The sequence below is a fragment of the Manihot esculenta genome, chromosome 2 (genome assembly GCF_001659605.2).
Source record: "Manihot esculenta cultivar AM560-2 chromosome 2, M.esculenta_v8, whole genome shotgun sequence".
NCBI lineage: Eukaryota > Viridiplantae > Streptophyta > Magnoliopsida > Malpighiales > Euphorbiaceae > Manihot > Manihot esculenta.
In genome coordinates this window covers 17,402,074-17,428,978 of record NC_035162.2, presented here as the reverse complement: position 1 = coordinate 17,428,978, position 26,905 = coordinate 17,402,074, and the positions used below count along the sequence as shown (strand labels likewise).

General features: G+C 33.2%; 2 protein-coding genes across 4 annotated transcripts; one reads left to right on the top strand and one right to left on the bottom strand.

Annotated features, from left to right (window-relative positions):
• The first annotated feature begins 9,902 nt into the window (after window positions 1-9,902).
• Window positions 9,903-13,324, top strand: LOC110606899 (probable LRR receptor-like serine/threonine-protein kinase At3g47570). The gene is made up of 2 exons (XM_021745901.2): window positions 9,903-12,612; window positions 12,784-13,324. The coding sequence occupies exons 1-2, from the start codon at window positions 9,912-9,914 to the stop codon at window positions 13,134-13,136; spliced, it is 3,054 nt and encodes a 1,017-aa protein (XP_021601593.1). The 5' UTR covers window positions 9,903-9,911; the 3' UTR covers window positions 13,137-13,324.
• Window positions 13,325-16,144: 2,820 nt separating this feature from the next.
• LOC110608878 lies at window positions 16,145-26,448 on the bottom strand. 3 transcript variants are annotated; one of them, XM_043954365.1, is made up of 15 exons: window positions 26,208-26,448; window positions 25,493-26,032; window positions 24,476-25,120; window positions 24,042-24,369; window positions 23,690-23,945; window positions 23,391-23,607; window positions 22,952-23,304; window positions 22,087-22,596; window positions 20,836-22,012; window positions 20,293-20,637; window positions 19,896-20,133; window positions 19,619-19,739; window positions 16,984-19,384; window positions 16,758-16,906; window positions 16,145-16,474 (listed from the first exon to the last, which is right to left on the bottom strand). In XM_043954365.1, the coding sequence occupies exons 1-15, from the start codon at window positions 26,283-26,285 to the stop codon at window positions 16,336-16,338; spliced, it is 7,497 nt and encodes a 2,498-aa protein (XP_043810300.1). In that variant the 5' UTR covers window positions 26,286-26,448; the 3' UTR covers window positions 16,145-16,335. The 3 variants fall into 3 exon arrangements, with proteins under 3 accessions (XP_043810300.1, XP_043810301.1, XP_043810302.1); XM_043954366.1 differs by having other exon boundaries at window positions 24,476-25,117; XM_043954367.1 differs by having other exon boundaries at window positions 24,264-24,369; window positions 26,208-26,447.
• Between the last annotated feature and the right edge of the window lie 457 nt (window positions 26,449-26,905).

The window sequence follows — 26,905 nt, the reverse complement described above, 5'->3', positions numbered from 1 at the left end:
CAGATTAGGAGTCTAGGGGGGGCTGAGTAAGTGGTACTTAGGCTCTAAAGAAAAAGGGGTTTGATTGGCTAAGTTATTTGTTGCTTGAGGACAAGTAAAAAGCTAGGTGTGGGGGTATTTGATCAAGCATAATTTAGCCACATTTTTATCATAATTATTATTGTTTATTTACACATTTTTTAGTTTAATTTATGGTTTTTATCTTGTTTTTATAGAAAAGGAAGAAATTGGAAAATTGGAGAAAAAGTGCAGAAAATTCACAGAAAAGTGATTGGGTCAGTGATTTACCCAAAACACTCAAATCACCGGGCAAATCACTTTGACAGCAGAAACTGACAGCAGAGCGGGAAATGGGGCAGAAAATAGAAATCCGAATTTTCAGAAGTCCAAATCCAACTCAATCACTGCCAACATAAAACCAAGAGCCACGAAAGAGTTTCTCATCTAAGGAATTCCAATTGCAATTAAATTCAACATCAAAAGAGGAGTCAAACACCAAATCAAAAAGGGATTTCAAAACCCTATATAGATAGAATTCTTCAGCTATAAAAGGAGAGCCTCCAAACCAACAAAATCATCTTCTGATCAGCTATTGAGCCTTCTCTTCCTCTCGCCATAAACTCTGCAGCTCTTCCCTTTTCTTTTCTTTTCATCTTTTGTGTATTTAGTCCACCATGTGTGGCTAATTTCCATCCTTTCTAGTTGAAGATTGGTGAATTTCAGATTTTGTGATGAATTGGGAGATTTAAATCTTCATTGTTAAACTTCTATTTATTTCCAATATTTATGCAATTTGATCTTTCTATAATTGTTGCTTTATTTTTGAATCAATAAGGGCCCATTGCTTTTAATTGCTTGAGTAACAAATGTTTAAATAATTTAGGTCCGTAATTGCTTAGAATATTTAAACTCACATTTAATCAAGTTGTATGATCTAAACTTGATCACGCGGTTGGCAAGGTTAGAATTAGGTTTCTCTAAGTCTTAATGCAGTTAACAGTTGTTCGATGCCAAAGGCCCCAAGGACGTTCCTTGGCAACTTGTTAACTAGTGTTTGATTAGCGAACGTTTCCTAATCAAACTAGAACTAAGGAGGAATTTGGATTGTGAGAAGCGTCTTCCACATCCAAAACTAATTTATTGGAATAAATAGGAGTGTTAAAGAATCAATGATCAATTCTAAACAATCTGAAATAAGATCCATACTTCAACTAGAAGCTTTTCTCTTATTGAAATTTTTCATTTATTGAAGTTATTGCTTTCTTTTGCCATTTAATTCACTATCATCAAAACAAAACCCCCCTCTTTTATTTACTTGTTATTTACTTTACCTAGTCATTATTAGGAAAATCTTTGGTGTCAATTCTCTGTGGTTCGACCCTATTGCCACTATCTACAAATTTATTTTGTTAGTTGATAATAGGTTTATTTTTTACGGCTTCGACAACCGCCTATCAACTTCCCTAATAAAGCCTGCCTCTTCTAGCTTCAGTACCTCCTCTTTAGTAGCCTGTTGCTTCTCCCTTCCTACTACCCTCTTCTTCTGCTTTACCGGTCTAGCTTCAGGGAGGACATTCAACTTGTGCGTCATCACTTTTGGGTCAATCCCGGGCATGTTAGAAGGCTTCGAGGCGAAGCTTGATGCGTGACTTCGAATCAAGGCCATGACCTCAATTTTCTGTTCTTTGGTGAGGCCGACGTTGAGATTGAAGACTTTATCTGTTTCTACTTCTGATAAGGGAAAAATCTCCAGTTCCCCCACCGGCTCTGTCCTGGCCTCTGTTTTCTCGTCCCTAACTTCCAAGACTTCTGAATCCAGCCTTTCCTCTGTTGGGCTCGACTCTGCCACCGTAGCTAGGTACACTGCCCTTGCTTCCTCCTGGCTTCCCCGAACTACTCCCACCCCTGCTTCTGTTGGGAACTTCATCGCCAGATACCTGATACTGGTGACGGCCTCAAAGTCAAACAGCACAGGTCTTCCCAGGATCGCGTTGTAGCTCAGGGGGTGTTTAGCCACCAGGAACACCGCATAATGGGTGCGAGTCCTTGGTGCCTCTCCCAAAGTAAGGGCTAGCTTTACTTTCCCTTCCACTGTCACTGGTGTTCCTCCAATCCCTTTAATCGGGGCTTGGTCCCGAACCAGTTGCTCTTCAGGAATTCCCATCTGCTGGAAGACTCGGTAAGGCAGCAGGTTCACTTTGCTTCTGTCATCCACCAAGATCTTCTTTACCCGGTAGTTGTGAATGACAGTTTTAATGACAAGGGCGTTGTCGTGAGGCATCTGAACACCCTGAGCATCCTCCGAGGAGAAAGTGATGGTCGTTGAAGAGTGCTCGACGATCTGCATGACCTCAGCACTGCTGTTTTCTCCCTCTCTACTCCTCTTTTTCCCCCTTCGGCTCATCCGACCCCCTGTGCCTCCTACGATCATATTGATCGTCCTACTGGATCTATCATTTACAGGGTTAGCTCCCATTCTTCTCGGCGTTTGGACTGTCGGATTGGGCTGAGGTCTCTATCCTTCCGGTTTCTTCACGAAGTTCTCCAGGTGTCCTCTTTTTATCAACCTCTCGATTTCTGCGATCAACTGGAAACAGTTATTGGTGTCATGGCCATGAGTGCGATGGAACTGATAGTATTTGTTAGGATTTCGCTGGTCGGCTTCTGTTCTCAGGGGTCTGGGCCACTCTACGAATTCTTTGTCTTGGACGGCAATGAGTACTTCAGCTCTAGAAGCGTTAAGTGGGGTCGGCTTCTTTGGGACCCACGGAGGGAGTGGCCTTTGTTCTGCGACCCGAGGAGGGAGAGGTCTTTGGTCCCTTCGTTCCCAGGGCTGTCTGTAAGGCTCAGGCCTTTTGCCATGTTTCCTCTCATGCTTCTCCGGCCTCCTTTCCTCCGGGGCTTTCTCCTTACCTTCCGCTCCCTTGGCGAATCGGCTTGTCACTAAGGCATCATCCTGCCTTATATACTTTTCAGCCCTCTGCATTAGCTCGGCTAGTGAGGTCGGAGGCTTCCTGCTTAGTGAGCCGAAGAACTCAGCAGAGGTCGTTCCCTTCTGCATGGCTTCCACCGCCCTTCCCTCATCGAGCTCGGGAATTTGCAGAGCCTCCGTATTGAAACGAGCGACATACTCCCTGAGCGATTCATCTCTTCTCTGCTTGATTGTTTCCAGGTAGCTCGTCTTTCTATCCGCAGGCACCCCGGCAATAAACCAGCTGATGAAGCGAGTGGCCAGATCTCCAAAACTGCTGATACTTCCAGCCTCAAGGTTATTAAACCACGCCCTCGCTGGCCCCGAGAGCGTCATTGGGAATGCCTTGCACATCAAGGCATCTGACAGAGTCTGCAGCTCCATAAAAGTCTTGTAGTTGAGGACATGCTCTCGTGGGCTTCCAGCTCCGTCATAAGCCGTCATTGATGGCATCGTAAACTTCTTTGGAATGGTCTCCTGCTGTACCCGCTTCGAGAAAGGTGAAGAAGCGGGCAGGAAGGTTTGGCTCTGATCCTTCTTTTCCAGCTCGGCCAAGAGTTGCTCTCTCAACTTCTGCAGCTTTTGGTCTACATTCTCATCTTCTAGCCTGGGTTTCTTCTCTAGGTGGTATTCCTCCTCCTCTGCTTCACTTCTCGTCCACTTGGTTGTCCCGGCGGAATAGTTGTCAGCCTCATCATTCTCTATCATCTCCCTCACCCTCCTTCCATGGACTCGGGCCTCCGGTTCTTCTTCTTCCCCGGCTCTTCTTCCTCTTTCTCCGGTACCACGGCTGCTGGTTTGAAGACGGTCGAGGGCAGGTTAGGGCTCATTGGTTTGGGATTCTTCTACCACTGGGAGTGTATTTATCGGGGTGTTGAGGCCCCTTTGTTGCATTATCTGCCCCAACCAGTGGGCAGTGTTCTGCAGTTGGAGGGCCATGGTTTGAAGGTCCTGGTTGGATAAGGTAGCGGTGGGAGCATTCCCTGCCAAGCTTAGCGAGGGATTGAGAGGAATGAGTGTTTGGTTGTTTAGTGTTGTAGGGCTAGAAAAGGAGAACTGCTGCCCCTCTTGGGCAGAGCTCAAGTCATTTGGGATGTTAAGGTTGCTTTCATTGTGATTAACCATCGTGGATCTCAGTGGGTTTTGTTAAGAGTGGAACTCCGGTGATGAAAAGATCTCCTTCATTTCCCACAGACGGCGCCAATTGATGATCTGAGATTCAGAAAATAGGGTTACAATGGGTTCTGTAAAACTGAAAAAGCTTAGACCTAGAGGAGAGTATTTCTCCTTTTATATGTTTCCTTTTGTCTGCTAGTGACAAACTAATAGCACGTATATCATTGGTCCACCTGTCCCTGCTACGTTGATATGGACGTACGAGGGAATCAGATCTCTGCTCCATGCGTAACGGCCTCTGATTCTTTCAGTACGCATATGCGGGTGGATCCACACGAGGGACATGCGGATCTACTTCCTGAATATCAAAAAAATAAAAGAACTTTTAAATTTTTTAGGGAACACTTTTTTCTAAACTACTGTTTTAACTCACAAACATACTAAATTAGGGTAGATTTTAAAAATTATTAAGGTATGGATTAAAGTAGGAATTGATTAATATAACAGATAATTATAAAAAATTTTATAGTATATATATATATATATATAATTAAATTAATTAAATAAAATAGTAAAAAAAATTTAATAATTAGGATAAACTGCAATTTAGTCCCTCTGATTTAGTGAAATACAACCTTTCATCCTTCTGTTTTAAAAAACCTTCAATTTAATCCTTCACATTTAAAAAAACTGCAAAATAGTTCCTACCATCAAATTTTCAATTAACCTTCCATTTATTTTAATAAAAATGACTAAACTACCATTTTCTCCTCATCCTTCTCATTTTTTTCCCGATCCTTTTCTTCCTTTTCTCCTCATCTTCCTCTTCCTCCTCCTCCTCCTCCTCCTCCTCCTCTTTCTTTTTCTTCTTCTCCTTCTCTTTCTTTTCCCGATTCTTTCTCCTCCTTCTCCTTCTCCTCCTCCTTCTTCTTCTTCTTCTTCTTTTTCTTCTTCTCCTTCTCCTTCTTTTCCCGATCCTTTCTCCTCCTTCTCCTTCTCCTCCTCCTCCTCCCGATCCTCTTCTTCCTTTTCTCCTCATCCTCGTCCTCGTCCTCGTCCTCCTCCTCATTCTTCTTCTTCTCCTCCTCCTCCTTCTTTTCCCGATCCTTTCTCCTCCTCCTCCTCCTCCTCCTCCTCCTCCTTCTCCTTCTTTTCCCGATCCTTTCTCCTCCTCCTCCTCCTCCTCCTCCTCCTTCTTCTATGTTGGGATGGAGTGAATACTGTTTGGTTGAGTTTTTTTACTTAAAGGGTAGTTTAGTTATTTTAATTAAAATAAACGGAAGATTAACTGAAAATTTGATTGTAGGGACTATTTTGCAGTTTTTTTAAATGTGAAGAATTAAATTGAAGGCTTTTTAAAACAAAGGGACGAAAGGTTGTATTTCACTAAACCAGATGGACTAAATTGCAATTTATCCTAATAATTAAATAATATTTTAATTTTTTTAAATTAAGAAATTAATTAATAAAATTTTTTTTCAAAGCATAAATAAATAAATCTTTAGCACCTTCACACCACAATGGTGTACATTGCCTTTGCCACCACTAAGAATGATAAAGAGTTAGGTCCTTGCAGGTATCTATCCAATCCAGTTCTATTGGAATGTGTTCAAATAGGTTTAATTATCTTTATCGAATTAAGATTTTTTATATTGGATAAATTTAAATTACAAATAAATAAGTTTTTACATAATGTTAAACTTATTTTATTATACAAAATTTTATAAATTTAATTGAATTTTAAATAAAATCTATTTTAAAATTATTTTCATTATTTAGTATAATACTTAAAATGCAGAATTAATTAAACTCTAAACAACTCATATTGGACATACTTTTATAATTAGAAATTTATTTACATTCATATCCTAAACTATTAGCAAAAGTAAAAGTTTATAATTTATAATTATTTCTGCATTAAAAAATTTTATATTTCATATATCTATAACAATTAACAAAAATAATTTCTCATTAACAATTATGAATAAAATATAATTTGTAAAAAGAAATAAGTCTTACATATTTTTAGGTAATAGTAATTAAATTCAAAATAAATTTGAAAACATATTAATTAAATTTAAATTCATATAAAATCATTATTATATATATTTAATTATCAAAAAACACATCAATTTAAGTCTATAATCATCAAAAAAATCTTGAAAAAGAGAATAGATGCCTTTATAAATACTAGAAAATAAAATTAATCTAGTTAGTAGTCAACAATGGTTAATTTTGAGAACTGTATGTCTTTATGATCTGATATTGTTATTGCAAGTTACTTGTCATCAAGTTGATAGAATTTATGTATATGATTAATGGAAAAGTTCACACTCGGATATTATGATTGTAATTTCTGAATTTTATCCATGAGAATGGATCATCGAAGGGCATAAGTGGAGGTGGAGGTATTCCGTAGGAGAGTAGAGGGTTTTTGGACTACTAGCTTACTTGGGTGTTGTAAGTCGACCCAAGCTGAACTGAGCTTGAGATTAGCTTGGGAATGAGGGTAAGGAAAGCATGTTGTTGAACTTGATTCCAAAGTGATATTGAGTTGCTTGTGAATGACAAGAGGGTTCCAATATGATATTTCTCAATAAATGGGATATGTTGGGTGTATCTATGCCAAGATACTGCCTTTGGGATAATGGTTTTGGGTTGAATTATAAAACAATAAAATACATGTACAAACTCAATTAAACCTAAATCAACTATAGAGAATCAGGTGCTTAGACCTGAAATAGAGAAATTCAGTTGATTGCAAACCAACGCTGCAAGACATTTAGTCTGATGATATTTAGTCCGATGAAAATATCCACAATTATATAGAATCTTCTGAGATAATATAAAAAAAGAAAATAGAATATCATATATATAAAAATTAAAAATTAAATAAAAAATATATGTAAATTAAATTATTATTTAGACTATCAGTAATAATAATAATAATGATTATAAGATTTGAAATAAAATAAAATAATAAAATTAATAGTTCAGTAAAATAGAATTCGTGAAACAATTAGGTACCCTTATTTCAATTGTATCTAATTTAATTAATTTATTTAATTAATAATCTTAAACTAATTGATCTCTCTCATAACTAAAATCAAACTAATTAATTAAAAATTATGACATATCTCTTTTTCTAAACACCGTAATTATTTTGCTTAAGACTACACAAATTAAATTTTAATTTTTTATTCTTAATCCAATTAATATTATTGTGATATTCAATTTCTAATTTAGTACTAAAATATTTCTGTCTCAGTATTAATCTAACTATAAAATCTTTCAAGTATTCCGTAGGTACTCAAAAGTATTAATTTTAAAATTGAATAATAGATGGTAAAATACATCAATTGAAATAAATTAAATAGAATTAATAATCTAAACTCCATTAAATCTCCTAGAAAAGGAATTTAGCTGTTCATGTTTAAGAATTTAATAATAAACTCAACTGAGGAATTATTCAAAATCATCTTGAACAATACATTAAAAGAAAAAAAACTCTATATGTGAATTTATCTTTCTGGATCTTTTAATTCTTGCTTTTTAAATTCCTCAGGATTTTCACCCAGCATAGGTATTTAAAAGTAAATAAAAAGTTCTTTTATCTCTCAATTATGATATATTTATACCCATTGAGCCTAGTCCGTAGTCTTAGGAGAAGATGGAAGGATTAAGACTTTTGGTAAAAAAAAAATATAAGGCAGAAAGCGAAACACAGGTGAATCATGAAAATATAGATTTACCGATTTAGACCCTCAAAATCTATCAAGATAAAAACACGGAGCTACCATGTTTTTGTTTGTTTCTTCAGAATCTTTAATTTTTTTGAATTTTTTTAGAGTGTATGTTTTTGTTTGTTTCTTCAGAATCTTTAATTTTTTTTAATTTTTTTAAAGTGCCTCTTTCATTTCTTGATTTGTTTGTAAAAACATCAAATAATAAATTAAAATTTAAAATTTAAAACTAAATATAAAAAATCTAATAAAACTAAAGAAAATCAATCAAGATAGATAAATGTAACTCAAAAATATATAATCAATTATGTAAAATTTTACCACATCACCTATTGAATTTATCTTTTAAAAATTTATTTTTCTTTTCAAAATCTAAATAGTTTATGAAAGTTATTAAATAATTTAACCATTCCTCATAAGATTTTTTTTATGTTTTAAATTTATTTTTTTTATAAATTTAAATAGTTTAATATATAATTTCAATTACATAAATTGAAGTAAATAAAACTAATTATTACTTTTTAATAATAAAAAGTTTTTCTATAAAAATAAATTAAATAATGAGTGAATAACTTATTTTTTAAATATTTTAAAAATTAAAAAATATACTTAAAATTAAAAACTTGAAAATTAAAATAAAATTTTTTAGATTATAAAATGATAGAGAAGTAGAGTGGTTATGGTTTTATTTATGAGAAAAGTACTACCATATTACAGAATTTTCAGAAAATTTACTATTTCATATCGAAAATTCACTATTTCATATCAATATCAAAATCCCTCGAGCAAAACATATTAAATAATATGTACAGTATTACAAATTTAACGTGGTGATGTATCTAAATAAATTTGAGAGGTCTCATATTCTACTTTTTCGATTTTTAATTCTCATTTTAAAAAAATATATATTAATAAAATTTTTAAAAAATTTAAAATTTAATAATAATTTTTTTTAGAGTTATGAGAAAATGGTAAATAATTAAAAAAAATTATCTAATTACTTCTTACAAATAAAAAAAATAAAACTAAATCCATAATTTACTCCTCGCTTTTTTATGAAAAGTCATTTTACCCTATTATTTTTATTTTTATTTTATTTAATCTTTTAATTTTTAAATTTTAAGTAATTTAATTTTTATAAAGTGAAAAAATTTACATATCATCACTTCCACTTTTAATTATCTAATAATTTAATATTTATAATATGATAGTGCATGAATATCAGAGGTTAATTGTAGTGATTAAATTATTTTACTCTATAAGTATTGAAAAAATAAATAGGATAAAATTAAAATTAAAATTAAGAAAGTAAAATGATTTTTTATGAAAAGCTCTATAAATAATATATAAAAATAACTTAAATAATAAGTGAATAATTTATTTTAAATATTTTTAAGAGAAAAAAAATAGGAATAGAGGATTTTAAAATTGCAATCTTGAAGATTTAAGAGTAAATTTTGTGAATTAGAAAATAATAAAAAGGAAAATATAGATGAGGAATTGAGGTAAAAATTATTTAGAGAGTTAAAGTATTATTTATTTAATATTTGAAGGAAAATTGTCAAAAAATTCCTCTAAATAATTTTCAGAATTTCAGGAAGTCATGAGACTTGGAATGACAAGGGGAGTTCCACTATGAGATTTGCCAATATGACTTCATAACGTATGAGTTGCTTTGTTGACTTTGGCAATAACTGTCCATGATCAGAGCATTTGAGATGATATTTTTGGTTGAATTCCACCATTTTTATTTAAAAAAAATCCATGGATATTAAAGAATTATTTTATTAATAAAGAAAGAAAAATAATAAAATGGTATTACCGGACAAAGAAAGCTGGCAAAGGAGAACTTTCCTTTGACAGAAAAAGCAAGAAAAGACATTGACATTCATTATAGATAGCACACGTCATATGTCGTCTTATACAAGAAAAATCTACTCTAGTGTTTATAAGTCAAAGAAATACGCTGATCAACATCTATAATTATTATTTTTAATTAAAATAAAAAAAAAATTTATTGATCAGTGTAATTATTTAAATGTGATAAAAGTCGTCCGCTGAAAATCTTTCGTGGAAAATAAATGTACATTGACGCCAAACTAAAGCTTTCCTGGAAAAGAAAAATGGAGAAGAGGCCGTCTTTCTTTTTTGCCTTGCTGTGCTGGTTCTTGTACGCGGCCAATCCTTGCACTTGCTCGCAAAATGACACTGATCGGCTTGCATTGTTATCTTTCAAACAAGCTATAGAACGAGACCCATTTCAAGTATTGAGTTCTTGGAACAATTCGCAACACCACTGCGATTGGCATGGAGTTTTCTGCAGTCGTCGACATCCTGGCAGAGTAATAGCCTTGATCCTCAGATCACGAGGCTTGGTGGGGCCTCTGTCTCCTCACATAGGAAACCTTTCTTTTCTTAGAGTCATTAACTTCCAAAACAATACCTTCTACGGCGAAATCCCACAAGAGATTGGTCGTCTTCAACGCGTCCGGCATCTCATACTATCCAACAATTCATTTGCTGGAAATATACCAGCAAACTTGTCTCGTTGCTCCAACCTTTTGTTTCTTGATCTCATCGACAACAAGCTCATCGGTAACATACCTGCCGAGTTAGGCTCTTTACCAAAACTTGGTGCTTTGGGCTTGGCAGCAAATAATCTTACAGGAAGGATTCCTCCTTCTATAGGGAATCTCTCATCTCTTTACCAAATCTCTATACGAACAAACAACTTGCATGGACAGATTCCTGAAGAATTTTCGCGACTTGGGAAGTTAAAAGACATGTTATTTGCAGAAAACAGTCTAAGTGGTGAGATTCCTCCAGGTCTCTATAACATCTCCAGCATTGAGATATTTAACATGAATCAGAATCAATTGCATGGAAGAATCCCAGCTGATGTTGGTCTTACTCTTCCAAGGTTGTCTTCCTTTGTACTTTCATATAACAAGTTTACTGGGTCGATACCTGTTTCGCTATCAAATGCTTCTGGGCTTATGAAAATTGTTCTATTCTCGAATAATCTTACTGGTTCAATTCCAAAATATCTTGGAATGATGCCCAATCTTCAGCATGTGATACTTGCAGTCAATCAGCTTAAGGGTGACTTAAGTTTTATTGATTCTTTAACTAACAGTTCTAGATTACTACAGATCAATGTTGCAAGGAATTTGCTCAATGGATCTATTCCCAAATCCATAGCCAATCTCTCAAAAACTATGTGGCTTCTGGGTCTGTCAGAAAATCAGTTGCAAGGTACCGTTCCTTTGGGTCTTGACAACCTTGTAAATTTGAGAATCTTGCAACTTGCTTGGAATCTTCTCTCTGGACCTCTTCTTACAGATTTCGGGAAATTTCAGAAATTGCAATATTTGACTTTGTCTGACAACAATTTCGGTGGAGCTATCCCATCTTCACTCAGTAATTTAACTTTTCTCAGTGTTCTTTACATGAGGAACAACAATTTACATGGAACTATACCTCCAGCTCTTGGCAATCTTCGTAGCTTGATCGAGTTAGATCTTCGTGACAATAGTCTCAATGGTTCAATTCCCCCAGAAGTGATCAGCCTTTTTTCTCTTTCTTTCGCACTTTCTTTATCTCACAATCAACTTACTGGTTCTGTTCCATTAGAAGTTGGCTCAATGCAAAACATTTTGCTGTTGGATTTATCAGACAATAGATTATCTGGCACAATTCCAAGCTCAATAGGAAAGTGTCTGAATCTAGAAGGGCTTTTTCTGGAGGGTAATTCATTTGAAGGAGAGATACCTCAGGCTCTTAGTACTTTGCAGGGTTTAAGAGAGCTGGATATTTCCCGGAATAATCTTTCTGGGAAAATTCCAGATTCATTAGTTGAGCTTGATGGGTTGAACCTTTTGAATATTTCTTTTAATAACCTTGAAGGAGAAGTGCCAAAACTGGGAATCTTCTTGAATTCAAGTGCTGTTTCATTGTTGGGAAACGATAATCTCTGTGGAGGTATTGCAGATTTGAAGCTTCCTCCTTGCCCTTTTCCGAAATCCAACAAGAATAAATTCTCCTCTTCACTAAAAATATCAATCTCAGTGGTTGGTGCTGCATTATTTTTACTGTTGTTGGTGGGTTTCTTATTTTTCTGGCGCAGGAAAAGAATGTCTAGAAGTAAAGGAATTTCAATGCCATCATTCAATCTGCCATTTTTGAGAATATCCTATGCAGAACTCTTCAAAGCCACAGATGGATTCTCTACGTCGAACGTAATCGGCTCCGGTAGCTACAGTTCTGTCTACAGAGGAATTCTTGAAGCAACAGGAAATGAAATAGCAGTCAAAGTGCTAAACCTGCAAAGAACAGGGGCATCTCAGAGTTTTATGTCGGAATGCAAAGCTCTTAAAAACATTAGGCACAGGAATCTCATCAAGATACTGAGTGCTTGTTCTAGCATTGATTTTGAAGGAAATGATTTTAAAGCTCTGATTTACGAATTCATGCCTAATGGAAGCTTGGATAAATGGCTGCATCCTGGCAATGCGAGGGAAGATGGGCATATGAATTTAATGCAGAGGCTGAACATTGCCATTGATATAGCTTCTGCAATAGAGTATCTTCATAATGGTTGCTCATCCACAATCGTCCATGGTGATTTAAAGCCGAGTAATGTTCTTCTAGATAATGAGATGACTGCCCATGTTGGTGATTTCGGATTGGCTAAGTTTGTCTCTGCAATTTCTGGTGGGGCTGATCAGCATCTGGGGAGTTCTTCTCTCGCCATCAAGGGAACTATCGGTTATGTAGCTCCAGGTGCACATTTATCTTTCTTTTTAGTCGAATGATTTCAAAATAGGGACAAATCAATGAATTTTTTAAAAAACTAAAGACTTAATAGTAATTTTTCGAAAACAATTCGTAAAGAATACATGACATATGCTATTGCTGATAAATATTAATGTATAAGGTTATTTTTGCTTGTAGAGTATGGCATGGGTGACATGGTTTCAATAGAAGGAGACATATATAGCTACGGAATTCTATTGTTGGAGATGTTTACAGGGAAGAAACCAACTGACGATTCTTTTAAAGATGGACTTAATCTTCATGTTTATACTGAGAGATCTTTGCCAGACAAAGTAATGGAAGTTGTTGATCCGAGCATTGATCTATCTAATGATGGAAGAGAGAGCTTATTAAACTGTATGGTCTCGGTGATGAGAATTGGAGTTGCATGCTCTGAAGAAGTTCCGGCAGAGAGAATGAAGATGGTAGATGTAATAAGGGAACTACATAAAATCAAAGACGCAGTAGCGGAGAAATACTCGCCGATATAAACGCTAAGAGGTAAAATATTTATTGAAATTTTAATCTATTATTTAAAAAGGAAGAGTGTCGAATCACCTGTGGCATCACTTATTTATTATAGTTTGAATTTTATATTTTTTTAGCCGTTAATTAAATAATGTTAAACTTGTAACCTCTGTTTATTTTCCAATGCTCCAATCACTATTTCCATATTGTGTAACTTCCATGTGCAGCCATTCCTTCGTTTACATTCATTTTCTGTTTTGTTACTCTGGTTAGTCTTTATACTATATGTGACAGTAAATTACCGCCTCCGTCACATATTTTTTATTTATTTTTTAAATTATTTTAAAATTATTATTCACTTTTTTTTTATAATATATAAATAAATTATTATAATTTTATTTAATTTTATTTTATCTCTAATAAATTTTTTAAAATATTTTTTAGTATTTAATAAAATTTAATATATTTAAGAGGAATATAATTAAAAAGTTAATAAGAAAAATTATTTTTTAAATATGTGTGAAGAGTTTAAGTAAAAAATTATAGGATGAAAAAAGTATATAAATTTTATTTTATAATATATAAAATTTCCTAATGCAATACTTATTAAATTAAATAATATATATTTTCTGTTTTATATATAATATTTAATTAATTTTTTATTTAAAAAATCAATCAAGTAATTTATTTGATTTTGGTTTAAAACATTAAAAAAGTTAATTAAATATTAAAAAGAAAGAAAAATATGTATACGTATTTTTAATTTAACAAGTATATCAGCAAATTAATATAATTTTATGTTACTTAAATAGAAATTAAAAGTGATTTTATATTATAAAATGAAATTTATATGCTTTATTGTCATATCTCCTGAGGTGATATACAATCTATATATATCTAAAGTTGGGATCTAAAATAATTTATGAAAAAATTAACCAGAGATATATTTAAATTTATATATATTATGTCAAATGACTCTCTTTTATTTTTTGAAATAGGGGTTGGGGAGTCGAACCTTAGACCTTTTAAAGCTACAGGATGCATTTTCCACCAAGCTAAGCCTTGCAGTGCTACCAGATGACTCTCTTAAAATTATCTATTTGTGTTAAGTAGCACATTTAATAATTTTTATTTTTATTTTTTAATTATTTTTTATATTTAATAATATTAAAAAAAAGTACAACCTTTTAAATTAAAATTTTATTTTTTTCAATTTTTAAAAATTTTGAATTATGTTTTATAAAAAATTATTCCAAAATAAAAACTTTGAAAATTTTAGTAAAAATCACATTTTTATATAACATTAATTTAACAAATATAATATTAAATAAAAAATAAAGAAATAATTTTATAATATTACAATAAAAACTTTTAAATATAATTTCTTTTATTTCTTAAAAAAAATATAATTCCTTTTACTCAACTAATTTTATTTTTGTTATCGAATATATAAAAAGATGAAAAGAAAGGAGAATAATAAAATTACTAAAACCGTCCCTTATAATTTATTTTTATTACAATAAACAGCTAAATTTAATTTTTTATTAAAACTATTTTTTAAAATTTTTATTATTTAAATAATTATTATTTTTAATTAAATATTCTATTATCTAAAATTTTATTAAATTTGTGATGATATAAGTATATTATAAAATTAGGATTATAATGTGGATAATTTAGACAGTATAATGAATGCAATAACAATATTAAAAAATTTCGCAAATTATATAAAATTAAATGTAATATTTAGTATTTTTTTATTAATAATTAAACTATCCTCTTAAATTTTTAATAACATAAATATTTTATAATATCATATTATATATAAAATTAATAATAAATATATAAATTAATTAAATTATAAAGTAAATAACGAATGTAACTGTATAAAAATTAATATCATTAAATATAATTAATGCATTTATAGATTTAATCTGGTAATAAGTATAATTTATTTCTGAGAAGCAAAATTTTTGGAGAATTAATATATCATCTAGAAGAAGTATATATGCTTGTTGTTCAACATTAATCCAAAAATTTTCACCATTTTTACGTAAAAAGAGAAAAAAAAATCACACATCAGTAGAAAAGAATTAAAAAAAATCACAATATATACATCAACAAAGTATAAGAAGACATTTTTTTTAAAGATTGGTTGGGTTTTAAATTAAATTAATTTGAATAAATTAAAAAATTAAAATTTTAATATTTATAAAATTAAAATTAAATTGAAATTAGTATAAATTGAATTCAATTAAATAGATTTTATTCAATTTGATTTAATCGATTAGATGTTTTAATGTATTTTTAATATTTTAAAATTTAATTTAAATATTTTAATTTTAATTATGATCTAATCTTTTTATATTATAGAAAATAATAATATAATATTACTGATTAATTGATTTAATTTAATTTTATTAATTTATTTTTTATTAAAATCAAACCCAACTATAATAATTAAAATTTTTAAAAATTAAAATTGGACCGAATTTCTAAACTTATTTGGTTTGGCAGATTTTTTGAATTAAAAAACTACATCAAAAGTGTATATTGCATTACATTAAAATGGCCTACTCGACAAGGACAAAAGGTAAACAATAGAGATGTAATAAGTGTCAAGTAGACAATCATATTATTAAGGAAAAGGTAAGAAGAGAGAAGGGGAGAAAGGAGATGCGAAAGGCGAGCAGGGAGGAAGAAGTCGGTGAACGGCTCGAAATTGTATTCGGCGAGAGTCCTCGCATTCATCTGAATTTATCGAGTTCCTTTGGGCTTGATGGTTGTGTTTCAGTGTTGTTTCTTTCCCCTGTCTTCAGGCAGGAGAGAGGGTTGTGACAATGATGTTCGGCGATGTCGGTGCTCAGTCGGTCTCTTGTGTTTCGTATTTATTTTCTGTTTCGATTTGTTTTTTTGGATGGTTTGAGTTATTCTTTTCTTTACTTTGCTTCTTTGATATTATTTTTTATCTTTTAATTTGGACTGATTTTTGAGTTTTGAATTTTTTTTTATATAAAAGTGAAGATATGAATTTTCGGTAGGCAATTTTTTAGCATAAAAATTTATCACAACTTAATTATCCCACAAAACTACTACTACTAATAATAATACACTATCATTATAAAATTACATCCAATACTACGCATTTTACAGCTGGAATTGGTCATCAACCACCAAAAACAAGTAAAATTTTTGAAACCATACACTGTCTTGACGTTCTTTCTAGCAACTTGTACTCTCATTTCTCTTGTTATTATCACACATCAGCAGTTCATCCAGAAGACTTTCCATCCTTTCCCTTTTTAACAGCAACTTCTTCAAAAGCTCTTCAATCATTCTATTTTCTTGAACTTCCCATTCCCTGATCCACCAGGAAAGACAACTGAGATTAATTTCAATTTAAGGGTAAATCAAATGTAACTACATGCCCAAGAAACTTGTAAATTTCAGAAAATGAAAGAACTTCTAAGACTACTAAAAACCAAGCAGACCATTTTCGGAAATGTAATGAATGATCAATCCTGTTTCACAGGAGAGTTCTTCCCAGGAGACTGGAGTGTGTGCTGAGACTTGTTCAATCACTAGAGACATCGAATAGATAAAATAAAACAATAAACTAATGGATGTAGAGGCTATAAACTGACCTTGAATCCAATGCTGAATATAGCTGCTGCAATTCATCGAGGAATTCATTTACATCCCCAACAGCATTTCCACTACTTTGACAATGATTACTCTGACAGAAACTTTGCATTGCAGCATTTACAAGGAGAATGTGTTCTAAAATCGTTTCCTGGAAAAATAGAAAGAAAATTTTCATCTGGTATCCTCAGTTGACATCAGAAAATGAAAAATGCAGCAAACTGTTACCTTAAACCATGGAGCATCAGTCAGAAGGTCAAACTCAACAGTACCAAGCAAAACCCAAAAGTTCCTATTGGACTGTTGTGCATTCACAGGGTCAGATACACTGATAAAAGTGGGAGCTGAAGGACTCAAAATGGCCCTGCCAAATGAGTCTTCCCTTACCCACTTAGAACTGCGAGTTCGTTTCGAGGAAACCAAATCATTCTTTAGAAATAATCTTCGCAGAATGCTTTGTCTGCCTTGCTCAACAGTCAAGTACAGAAAAATTGCATCTGGAAATGAAAATTCTGCACAATGTATTCCAAGATTGACCACTACAAGAGGGTTACCAATACATTTTAGCGCTTCTGAAACAACTCTAATTTTTATATGTTCTTCATCATTTTCCCTTAACCTCCATAGGGACTTGTAGAACATCCATGGTAATAAAGAGGTAACTTCTCTCTTATCCAGCAAAGTGAATAACAAACCATAATACCCATCAAAATTGATGCACAACAGGCAAAGTGTGACGATCAATCTTAGCACTAGATGAGGGTAGAAGTCCATTTTCAGATTGAATCTTTTGAGCCATTTCTGAGGCTCATTGCAAATGATTTTATTAACCGTGTCGGCCACAAAGCCAACAGTTTTCTCAACCAGTGGTTGCATTTGAACATCAGACAAATAATCCAAATTTGGGAGTGTGTTCCATCCGCTGCACATAAGCCATTCAACCAAAGGAGACTTAGTTGTGAAGAAGTAACCTTTCAAGTAGGATACCAGAATAACCAGGCGATCCACAAGGTACAAATAGAAACTTGGTGAGAAGTCTGTATAATCAGTATTTGCTAAAGCTATATAGAATTTCCAAACCAACGCCAATTCACCTGGATGTTCAATGGGATTATCATTACTTAAAGTTAAAATGAAAATCTCCATGAACTCTTGCCAAGATACACTACGGCAAAGGCTTGCTGCAATCTGCACATACAGGTCAATTGAAAATTTTCCAGACAAAATAATTGTCATTAGCATTCCAAGTTGCCCATTAGTAATAGCCCTTGATCGAATGATTCTCTCGATAACTTCCTTCAATAAATTCCTCGAAGACCATGTCTCTCTGAGATAAATCATATCTTTTGTCATTGGCATTCGACAATCCAGTGGACAGACAAGTCCAAAGAAGTTCTCTATAGGAATCTCAAGGAATCTCCGCAGAATGTTACTAAAGTCACTGCAGTTCAAGGATTTCGACTTGATAAGAGAATTTGAAACCTTGAAAATCTGAATTAGTAGCATGGCTTGGCAATTCAAGCATAAAGCATTATCTAATGAAAACACATAAAAAGCTTCTAAAATTTCAAGCACCTTCACACCAACAGTAAGCATTTCGGATGACCAGTAACGAGTAGCAGCACGAGCAAACTGGTCAGCATCAATCCATATTTGATTCCCATTTCTCTTAACATTTTGAAGATGAATGCCCTTAATCCATTCTGCATCAGGATAAAGCAAAAGACACACAGTCTTCTCATTCTTCAACTGCTTACTTATACCAAAGTAGCTAAAACAGAATTCACTGTAAGAATCTACTTCGCTACCCTGTAGACTACTCAAAACATTCTCCATCTCTTTTTTCCAAAACCACCAGTAGTAAACCATATTTTCTACAGAAGTTTGTTCCCAGGATATCTTTTTCTGTGAATATTCTATTAGATCCTTAACCAAATGGATCTCCCTCTCATGCTGTGATGCACTTGCACACAGGTAAGCGTCAAGAATTTTTCGTGCACCTAATATTTTACCTGTGAAACTTCCAAGGCTTGAAGAATCCATCCAATTTTTTTTCATCATAGATAAGCTGCCCTTTCCATGTGATAAAATGTCTGCCTCAATACAAACAAAATTGTGGAATTCTTGCGAGACTTCCTTACCGTAAGTTTTAGCCTTTATCAAAAGCTCCTGTTTATTCTCGAACTGCTTCAAGGGCCAGCCTTTGCTTCTGTGTTTCCAAATGGAGTTGTATGTCACATAGAAAAGAATAACGTTGGATGCTGCTTCAAATCTTCCTGCCATCTCTAGAAGATCAGCTTCAAGCAGAATATCACCTTTCAGGTTTGCAACATTTGCTGCCTCAAAAAAATTGCCGCTTTCCTTTTCAAGCAACATAAGTTCGTCAAGGCAATCTACATTCTTCAAGAAAGTACGCATTAGTTTCTCATTCTGAAATTCTTTCACAAATTTCATCATGGATTCAGAATCCTGAAGCTTTAGAAAATAAAGTGCGCCTCTCTCCAAGAAACTCTGAATTTCTTTACATCCAAGAAACCCTTGTCCAATTAGAAAATTATTCTCTTTCCATAATTGGATAAAGTCATATCCCACTTCAAATAATATCCCATCAGCACAAGCAGACAAACACTTTGAGAATAAGAAAATACGCATTAGTTTCTCATTCTGAAATTCTTTCACAAATTTCATCATGGATTCAGAATCCTGAAGCTTTAGAAAATAAAGAGCGCCTCTCTCCAAGAAACTCTGAATTTCTATACTTCCAAGAAACCCTTCTCCAATTAGAAAATTATTCTCTTTCCATAATTGGATAAAGTCATATCCCACTTTAAATAATATCCCATCAGCACAAGCAGACAAACACTTTGAGAATAAGCTGCATCTAGCATAAATATTAGCTGCTCTTTCATGACATCCTGCAAGATAAAAACAGTCACCAGCTTCTTCAAGCTTAGATGCCCCACACTTCTCCAAGTAAATTATGCCTGCAAATAAAAGTAAAATGAAACTATTTAAGACTGCAAAAAGATTTGGGATTCTGATGTATTTATCTATTGAATTTCTAAGAGAAAACAGAAAAATTAACTTGATAGTTGAAATCAAATTTACAATAAAAAAAAAGCATGTACATGCATGTATACCAGCTTTTTCATATTCATGTAACTCAAAGAAACATTGGGCAGCAGACTCATTCTTGCCAATGGACTCATAAATATGAGCAGCCTCAGTAAGATGATTGTCCGCCATTTTGGGATTTGAATCCCTCATTTGATCGGCAGTAGAAACATGACCAGCAGCCATTGCCCACTTTTCCAAATAAGATTCCCCTGCCTTTTCAAAGCAAAATCTTGCCTTATCATAATTTTGCTGATAAAAGAACTGCAAAATAACCAAAAAACAAATTTGCCAAAGCTTATCAAGCCTGTCCCAAAGAAATATGCTGGCAGATTCTAAGTTAGAGACAGAGCTATTTGGAGACAAAGAATATGGTATGAATATATATTAAAATATTATTCCCTGCTGCAAAATCAAACTAACCTTCATACCACGATCTTTCCACTCCCTTTGGCTGCTTTGAACTTGAATCTCATGGAGAAAATTGTATTCAAATTCGCGAATTTGGACAAGGTGTAGCTTCTCCCAATAGTTAAACATAGAGCATAATTGATTCTCAAAAATCCACAACCTTTCCCTTGTGCGAGTGATTGCCACATACAATTGCTTTAGCTCCAAACACAAGGTGATATGTTTTCCCTCATTGAATATTGGAAAGGACTTCGGATGAGGGGAATGAAACAAATTTTGCTCAATCATATATCCATATATAACGTCCCACTGATTCCTCAAAGGGGAAGAGCTAAAAAAGTTGTACAACAACACATCCTAAATAGTAGATTAAAGAATGTATCAATGTGAAGGCAATAGAATTATAAGACAACAAAAGCAGGAAACTTGTATCAGGGAAAATTATAATTGGGAGCATAAACTGTTGAAAATAATTTATAAGGGAATCTTTCACCTACAAAACACCTGCAAAACCAACCACCTACACCAAAAACACATCAGTAAAGAGAACCTCACCTTAAATTCCAGGCCTTTGCACTCCATTATTGTCAAGACAAGAGCCTGCTTTCCCACATGACTGAGAACTTCATTCTTCAGACTATCATCTCTCACTAAAATAACTTGTTCAGCTCCAAAACCAACAATTCCACGGTCAAAGTTTTCATTGCTCTTGAAGAACGAGCATAATGTGTTATCCTCATTTCTCATCTGTACCCAAACTGGTTGTTCTCCATTCACAAGACTTGTCTCAGGTTGCAATTTATCAACAGAGAAAGGAAAGAAATGATAAAGAAGGTTCAGAACACTGTTAGCTAGCTTTAAAACACCAGCATGGGAACGGAAGTTCTGGCTCAAATTAAAGATATCAGAAATTTGTCCCTTCCCATTTCTCTCACATGCCATGAACTCTCTATAGAAAAGAGCTTTTATATCTTTGAACCTAAAATCAACCCCTCTTACAATAGTCTGGGCTGTATCACCTGAAAACACAAACCCTTCCTTAAAATTTCTGCAGATATATTTGAAAAGAGAAATTTGTCTCATTGTCAAATCCTGCACTTCATCTACATACACAAAGTCCATTATCTCACCGTCATATTTCTCATCTCTAAGCCGGTGATGAAGGTCAATTACCAAGTCGGATATATCGAACTCCCCTCTTGCTTTCTTTTTCTTTTCATATTGAAGAAAAATATCATAAATTGTACTCCTTTCTTGTTCACTTAGATGGGATAACCTACGCCCAGAATAGGAAATATACTCCTCCCTACTTAGTTTATCATCTTGGACACAAACACTGGAACCTCCCTTTATATGAGAAACTATCTCTGCAAATATTGTGGATGGATCAAGTTTCTTTGTTAGCTGTATACTGAAACAGGGCCAGTAAGCTGAACAAAACTTGGCGTAATGAACCTCTTTTGTCCTGATAAAAGTTTTCAAGGCCATGGATCTAGAACTTCTTCTCTTTAACTGAGAATGTTCCCTAAATTCAGGAAATCTTCCAAAAAATGAGCTGCCAACTGTTCCATTCAGCATCATTAAGAATTTGTTATATGTTATCACAAGGGGATAGGAACTGAGTGGAATATCAGAAAAAGAATCTGGAATGTCAGAAAATTGTGATCCCTCATCAACATCATCCAAATCAGATTGAGGGACTTCAGCTGAAGAATTCCAGCCACATGTTGATCTGCATAATCAAAACATAAATTGTATAAAATTTATATAGAAGTAGAGAATTATCTCTTGATACTAATTATTTACCTTTTTAAGAGCAAAATATATTGTCTAACAGCATAGCACAGCTTAACATTGACTGTAACAAAGATTTGTCGCAAAATATTTCCCTTGTTTTCAACTTCACTTCCACCATTCTCATTACTTATGGAGGAACTGCTTTCAACTTTATGAAATCCTTCTGAAGCTAAATGATAAAGCTGCTCCTTATGAAATAACTTCATAATCAAAACAGTAGTTTTACCAGTACCTGATCTGCCTAGAATAAAAGAGCTTCCACATAATTGGATAATATCCTTTTCTTCATCTGTTAGCTCAAAAGGAAGATCAATTTCATTTCCATCACAAGAAGAAAGCAAGTGACTTACAGCACCAGCAGACAAGGAGTAGAATTTCATAAGCAGAAAACTGTCACTTGTTTTGCAACTCTCAACGCAGCCTATTTCATCAAAAGTACTTGAAGTATTCCCACCCTGCGCACAGTCTTTCTTAAAACGAGCAATAAATGTATCCCAACTCATTGGAACTTCCAGATCCCTGGAGAGAGAGAGAGAGCAAGTAAAATTATTAACTTGCAGCTACTGTTGCAAAATACTTTAGCCATTAGTATTTTGTATGTGTACATTGTAATATCTATGTACATAATCACAAGTCTAACCAATCTAACTTTGTGCCTATTCAGGTTTGAAATTTTAAAAGCTAAGTATGCCTACTAAAAAAGGATACATACTGTTATTCGTAATGAGAGAAACCAGATGAATCTCCAGAATTTTTCATCAAATTCTACAGTTTCTCACAAAAAGTTCTACTACAGAAACAAAATAAAATTGAGGACCTGATAGCAACATGATTACTGAGATTTAGATTGTGCTAGAAGGCATAATGTGCATACCCCTCAAGACACTTCTGCTTGCAACGTTTGACAAAATCATCAGTATATGATTGAAATACAGCACTAAGACGAACAGCCAACAATGGTATGTCCTCCAAAGGCAACATATCCCACACCTTCAAGACTTGGATGTAGCATGAATCCTTCACAACATCAATTGAGCAAATAATATGCAGATCTTTAACCTTAAATTGTTTCAACATCTGAGAGAAGTTATCACAAACTAAGTTTGTATTCCTCCTCTTTGGAGGCCAGCCACAAGAAAGCCTCAGTAATAAATTCATAACCAACTTCTTTGTTTCAGAAGACTTCAACTTTTCAAATGACTTTCTGAAATTCTCACTGAACAAAACCTGATAGTGTTTGAGGGAATAAATAAATAAATAAAACATTAAGGGAGGACATAAACCATATTAGAAGAAATTAGCATCACAGGTACCTTCCATCTGGCATTTTTAAAAAGCAAACTATCAGCATTTAGGAAGTCATCAATCTGATCCGTTTCTTTCTTCACCTCTAGCACAACATCTGCCAAATCTTCATCTTCTTCAGCATTATAGAAACAATTACGCAGCTTAGCATCTTGGACTATTGATTTCCAAACAGTGTTACTACTGGAAAGAGTTCTCCCATCTCCCACAATCCAAAGGCAGCATCTGAAAGGAAAACAAAAGCTGATCATTGCTTCATATTTAATTATGACTGATGAGCTACATTTTAAAAATAATTCTGATATACCTGGCCCTTGTCAAGGCTACATTAGTTATCTGCCAGTCAGAAATGATCCCAACCGATCCTTCAGCATTAGATCTTACAGTTGTCAATATTATTACATCTTCTTCTCCACCCTGGAATCCATCAATTGTACTCACTTTCAGTGAAAATCTACCAAAGCTATCATACTTCTGTCCCACTTTTTCCTTGATTGCAACAACTTGTGCAGTGTATGGAGCAAGTATGCCAACACTAAGCTTCTCTTTGGATTCGCCCCATGCTTCAAAACAAACAATTAAAACAAGAAATATGAAGCAGCATAAAACCAGCTATTTCTTCATGAAAAGGAAAGGAAAGAGAAATAAACTTTAGACACCTTTAAACAATTTTCTGACAATTTTTGTCACCATTGCAACTTCAACCATATTTTTATAACTATATGTGAAGCTAACAGTTTCCTCTCTTCCACAAGAAACATTTATGAAAGAGTATGGACCAAATAATGGACCCAAAAGAAAGTACTTTCTGTATCTTTTATTTTTAACATTTGGAGCATCCAAAATTTGGTTGCCATAGAATTCTGAATTAGGAAGCAAACTGATAAGAGGATGCATTCTGTACTGCATATCCAGATTTTGCTTTGAATGGCCGATTGAATTCAACCTTTCAAATAAACTTCTTCCAAAATCAGCTCTAGCAGACACCTATCAGGAGAAGAGGAAAGAAAGAGGGGGAAAAAAAAAAGTTAAAGAAAAAAAGTAGTTGCAATAGCATCCTTCTTAACAAAACAAATCAACATAATGTTATTACATTGCTAGTAACGGTTGCTGTTAGCTGACATGGATCACCAAAAAGAACAATATGCCTAACACCTGGCAGTTGTAATGGTATGGATAATTCACACTCTCTCATATGTGCTGCATCATCAACCATTAACAGGTCCAATGTATTTTCTAGAACTGAATGCAGTGCATGAGAACTTGAAGCAGTGCAAAATATTAGGGAAGCAGTCAACAATTGTGAACTATTAAGACTTTCAACTTGATGATCCATATATATTTCTCCAATGTCTGCATTAACTCTCCACAAGCCTTCATCCCCAAAATAAAGAATCCTGCCCAATAAGTACGATGCTTCAGATGACTCCTTTACAAGCTTCAAAACACGAGATGCCAATTCTGCAACTGCAACATCTGTTGAGGCACAGATAAGAGTCCTACAATTCATTCTTAAGAGAATATAGATTAAAATACTCAATGTTCTCGTTTTCCCTGTTCCTGGAAGGCCCAGGATAAGTTCCACAAAGGATCTGTGATTGCATTCAATTTTGCAGAGAATGTCAGTGACCACTTTCCTTTGAGACTTGTTCAGCTCAGAAGGCAAAATCCTACTAGACTCTTCAAATACAAGGAAATCTCCTCGAGCACGACAGAGGGCACAGTTCTTCTCATCCTGCTGCTAACAATAACTCGATATTAAAATTTAGAATCACAGTGAATTTCTATCCTCTATGTGTAAGATGTGTATGAGATAGAAGAATAAGACAAAAATTGATAGTAAATTAATAAAAGAATAAATTAATACTTAGACCTTTTCTTTCATTAATTTTTTATTATTTAATCCTATAATTTTAAAAAAATTATTAATTGGTATCTCAAATTTTTAAAAATTTACTAATTAGTCCATCTCCCTCCAGATATTTTTATTGCAATAGACTTTTTAAAAAGTTTAATATATTTTTCAAAATAGAGATATCAATTAGTTTTTGATATGCAAATCAAACTTTACTGTCAACGGATGTTCTATGCATGACAAAGAAAGGCGTACCTGCGTATCAGAGCACAAGATTTGCTTAATTACATTCATATTTCCACCCATTTGCAATGAATTCCATATTCTCTCATTGGTCCTCATGTTCATCAAGAAAACAATGAACAATGGCCTCCCTGATGACAACTTGTCTTGAATCTCTTTATTAGTCTGGACTCCAAGACAAGTAACACTAAGACCATGCTCATTCTTAGTGTCTGTAATATTAGACAATAAAGCCCATCTATTTTCAAGCTGTCGCAAATCAGAAACAGCATCGGGTTTAGCATCTGTAAAAACAAAGAAATGTCCTGCAAATGTCCTGTAAGGTCTTTCTCCATCAACTCCATATTTGTTTCTCCAGTAATCAACCTCAATATCATAAAACAGTTTTCCATTTTGTTTAATAATCTTAAAGGATGTCACATGAGCGTAAGGTGCTCTAGATAGGTTCTCCAGACAAGAACACAGCTCCGCCCTAGTTTCCTCCAGTAATGGATAAACAAATGACTCAAAATACTGATCCACTGCCTGAAACGATTCAGGGATCTTCTTAACCTACAAGAAAAAATGTATCAAGTTAACTACCCATAAGCTATGGCTTAGTATAATCTTTTTCCAGCAGTAACAACTAAATTTAGGAGCATGAAATGGGTGGGAATCCACAAAAAGAATTGATAAAATTAACTGGGTAAGGCCAAAACAATCAAGAACAGTACTACGAATTTAGCACCTTCTCTTTGTAGAGTTCTTCATTAAGAACGTCACTTAAAGACCAAGAGAAGACCTTATCAACCAAGCTTTTTTCCATGGAAACTGTGTGTATTGTTCTGTTTTCAGACTGACTTGCACTGGATCATTTGCTTCACAGGGACCTTAACTTAACGATTGAATTTTTCAAGAGTGGTGAGAAGGGAAAGTGAAAGGGTTGTGTGCATTTCCAAGATTCTCTTAACAACGGCTTTTTGCTTTTTCAAGTTAAAAAAAAAAAGAAAAATTTCTCAAATCGTGGTCCGGGAAATTTTTTTTCCCGGATCAGGGTAAAAAATGACTCTACGCGGCAGAGCCGCGTTCAATCAATGAAAATATAAATTTAATTTTTATTTAATTAATTATTATATTTTATTAATTTAATTTATTTAATTATCTATTAAATTTATAAAATATAATTATAAAAATTATATTAATATTAATTAATTTTTATTTAATTAATTATTTTGTTTTATTAATTTAATTAATTATATATTAAATTTATAAAATATAATTATAAAATTATATTAATATTAATTAATTTAAATTATTTATAATATAATATTATATTTATCATATTTACCATTTTATTTTATTAATTTATATAATTTAATTAATACTAAGAATATATATAAATATTTTAATATAATTTATTTTATAAATATATTAATTAATGCTAAG

What these genes read in the sequence shown, in the direction of transcription:
- LOC110606899 (XM_021745901.2), top strand. Translation starts at nt 9,912, where the DNA reads ATGTACATTGACGCCAAACTAAAGCTTTCCTGGAAAAGAAAAATGGAG. An exon ending in TATCGGTTATGTAGCTCCAG is followed by an intron (nt 12,613 to 12,783) that starts GTGCACATTTAT and finishes TTTTGCTTGTAG; the next exon opens with AGTATGGCATGGGTGACATG.
- LOC110608878 (XM_043954365.1), bottom strand. Translation starts at nt 26,285, where the DNA reads ATGGAAAAAAGCTTGGTTGATAAGGTCTTCTCTTGGTCTTTAAGTGAC. An exon ending in TGTCAGAAAATTGTTTAAAG is followed by an intron (nt 23,946 to 24,041) that starts GTGTCTAAAGTT and finishes TTTGTTTTGAAG; the next exon opens with CATGGGGCGAATCCAAAGAG. An exon ending in CTGATGCTCCATGGTTTAAG is followed by an intron (nt 16,907 to 16,983) that starts GTAACAGTTTGC and finishes CTATTTTTCCAG; the next exon opens with GAAACGATTTTAGAACACAT.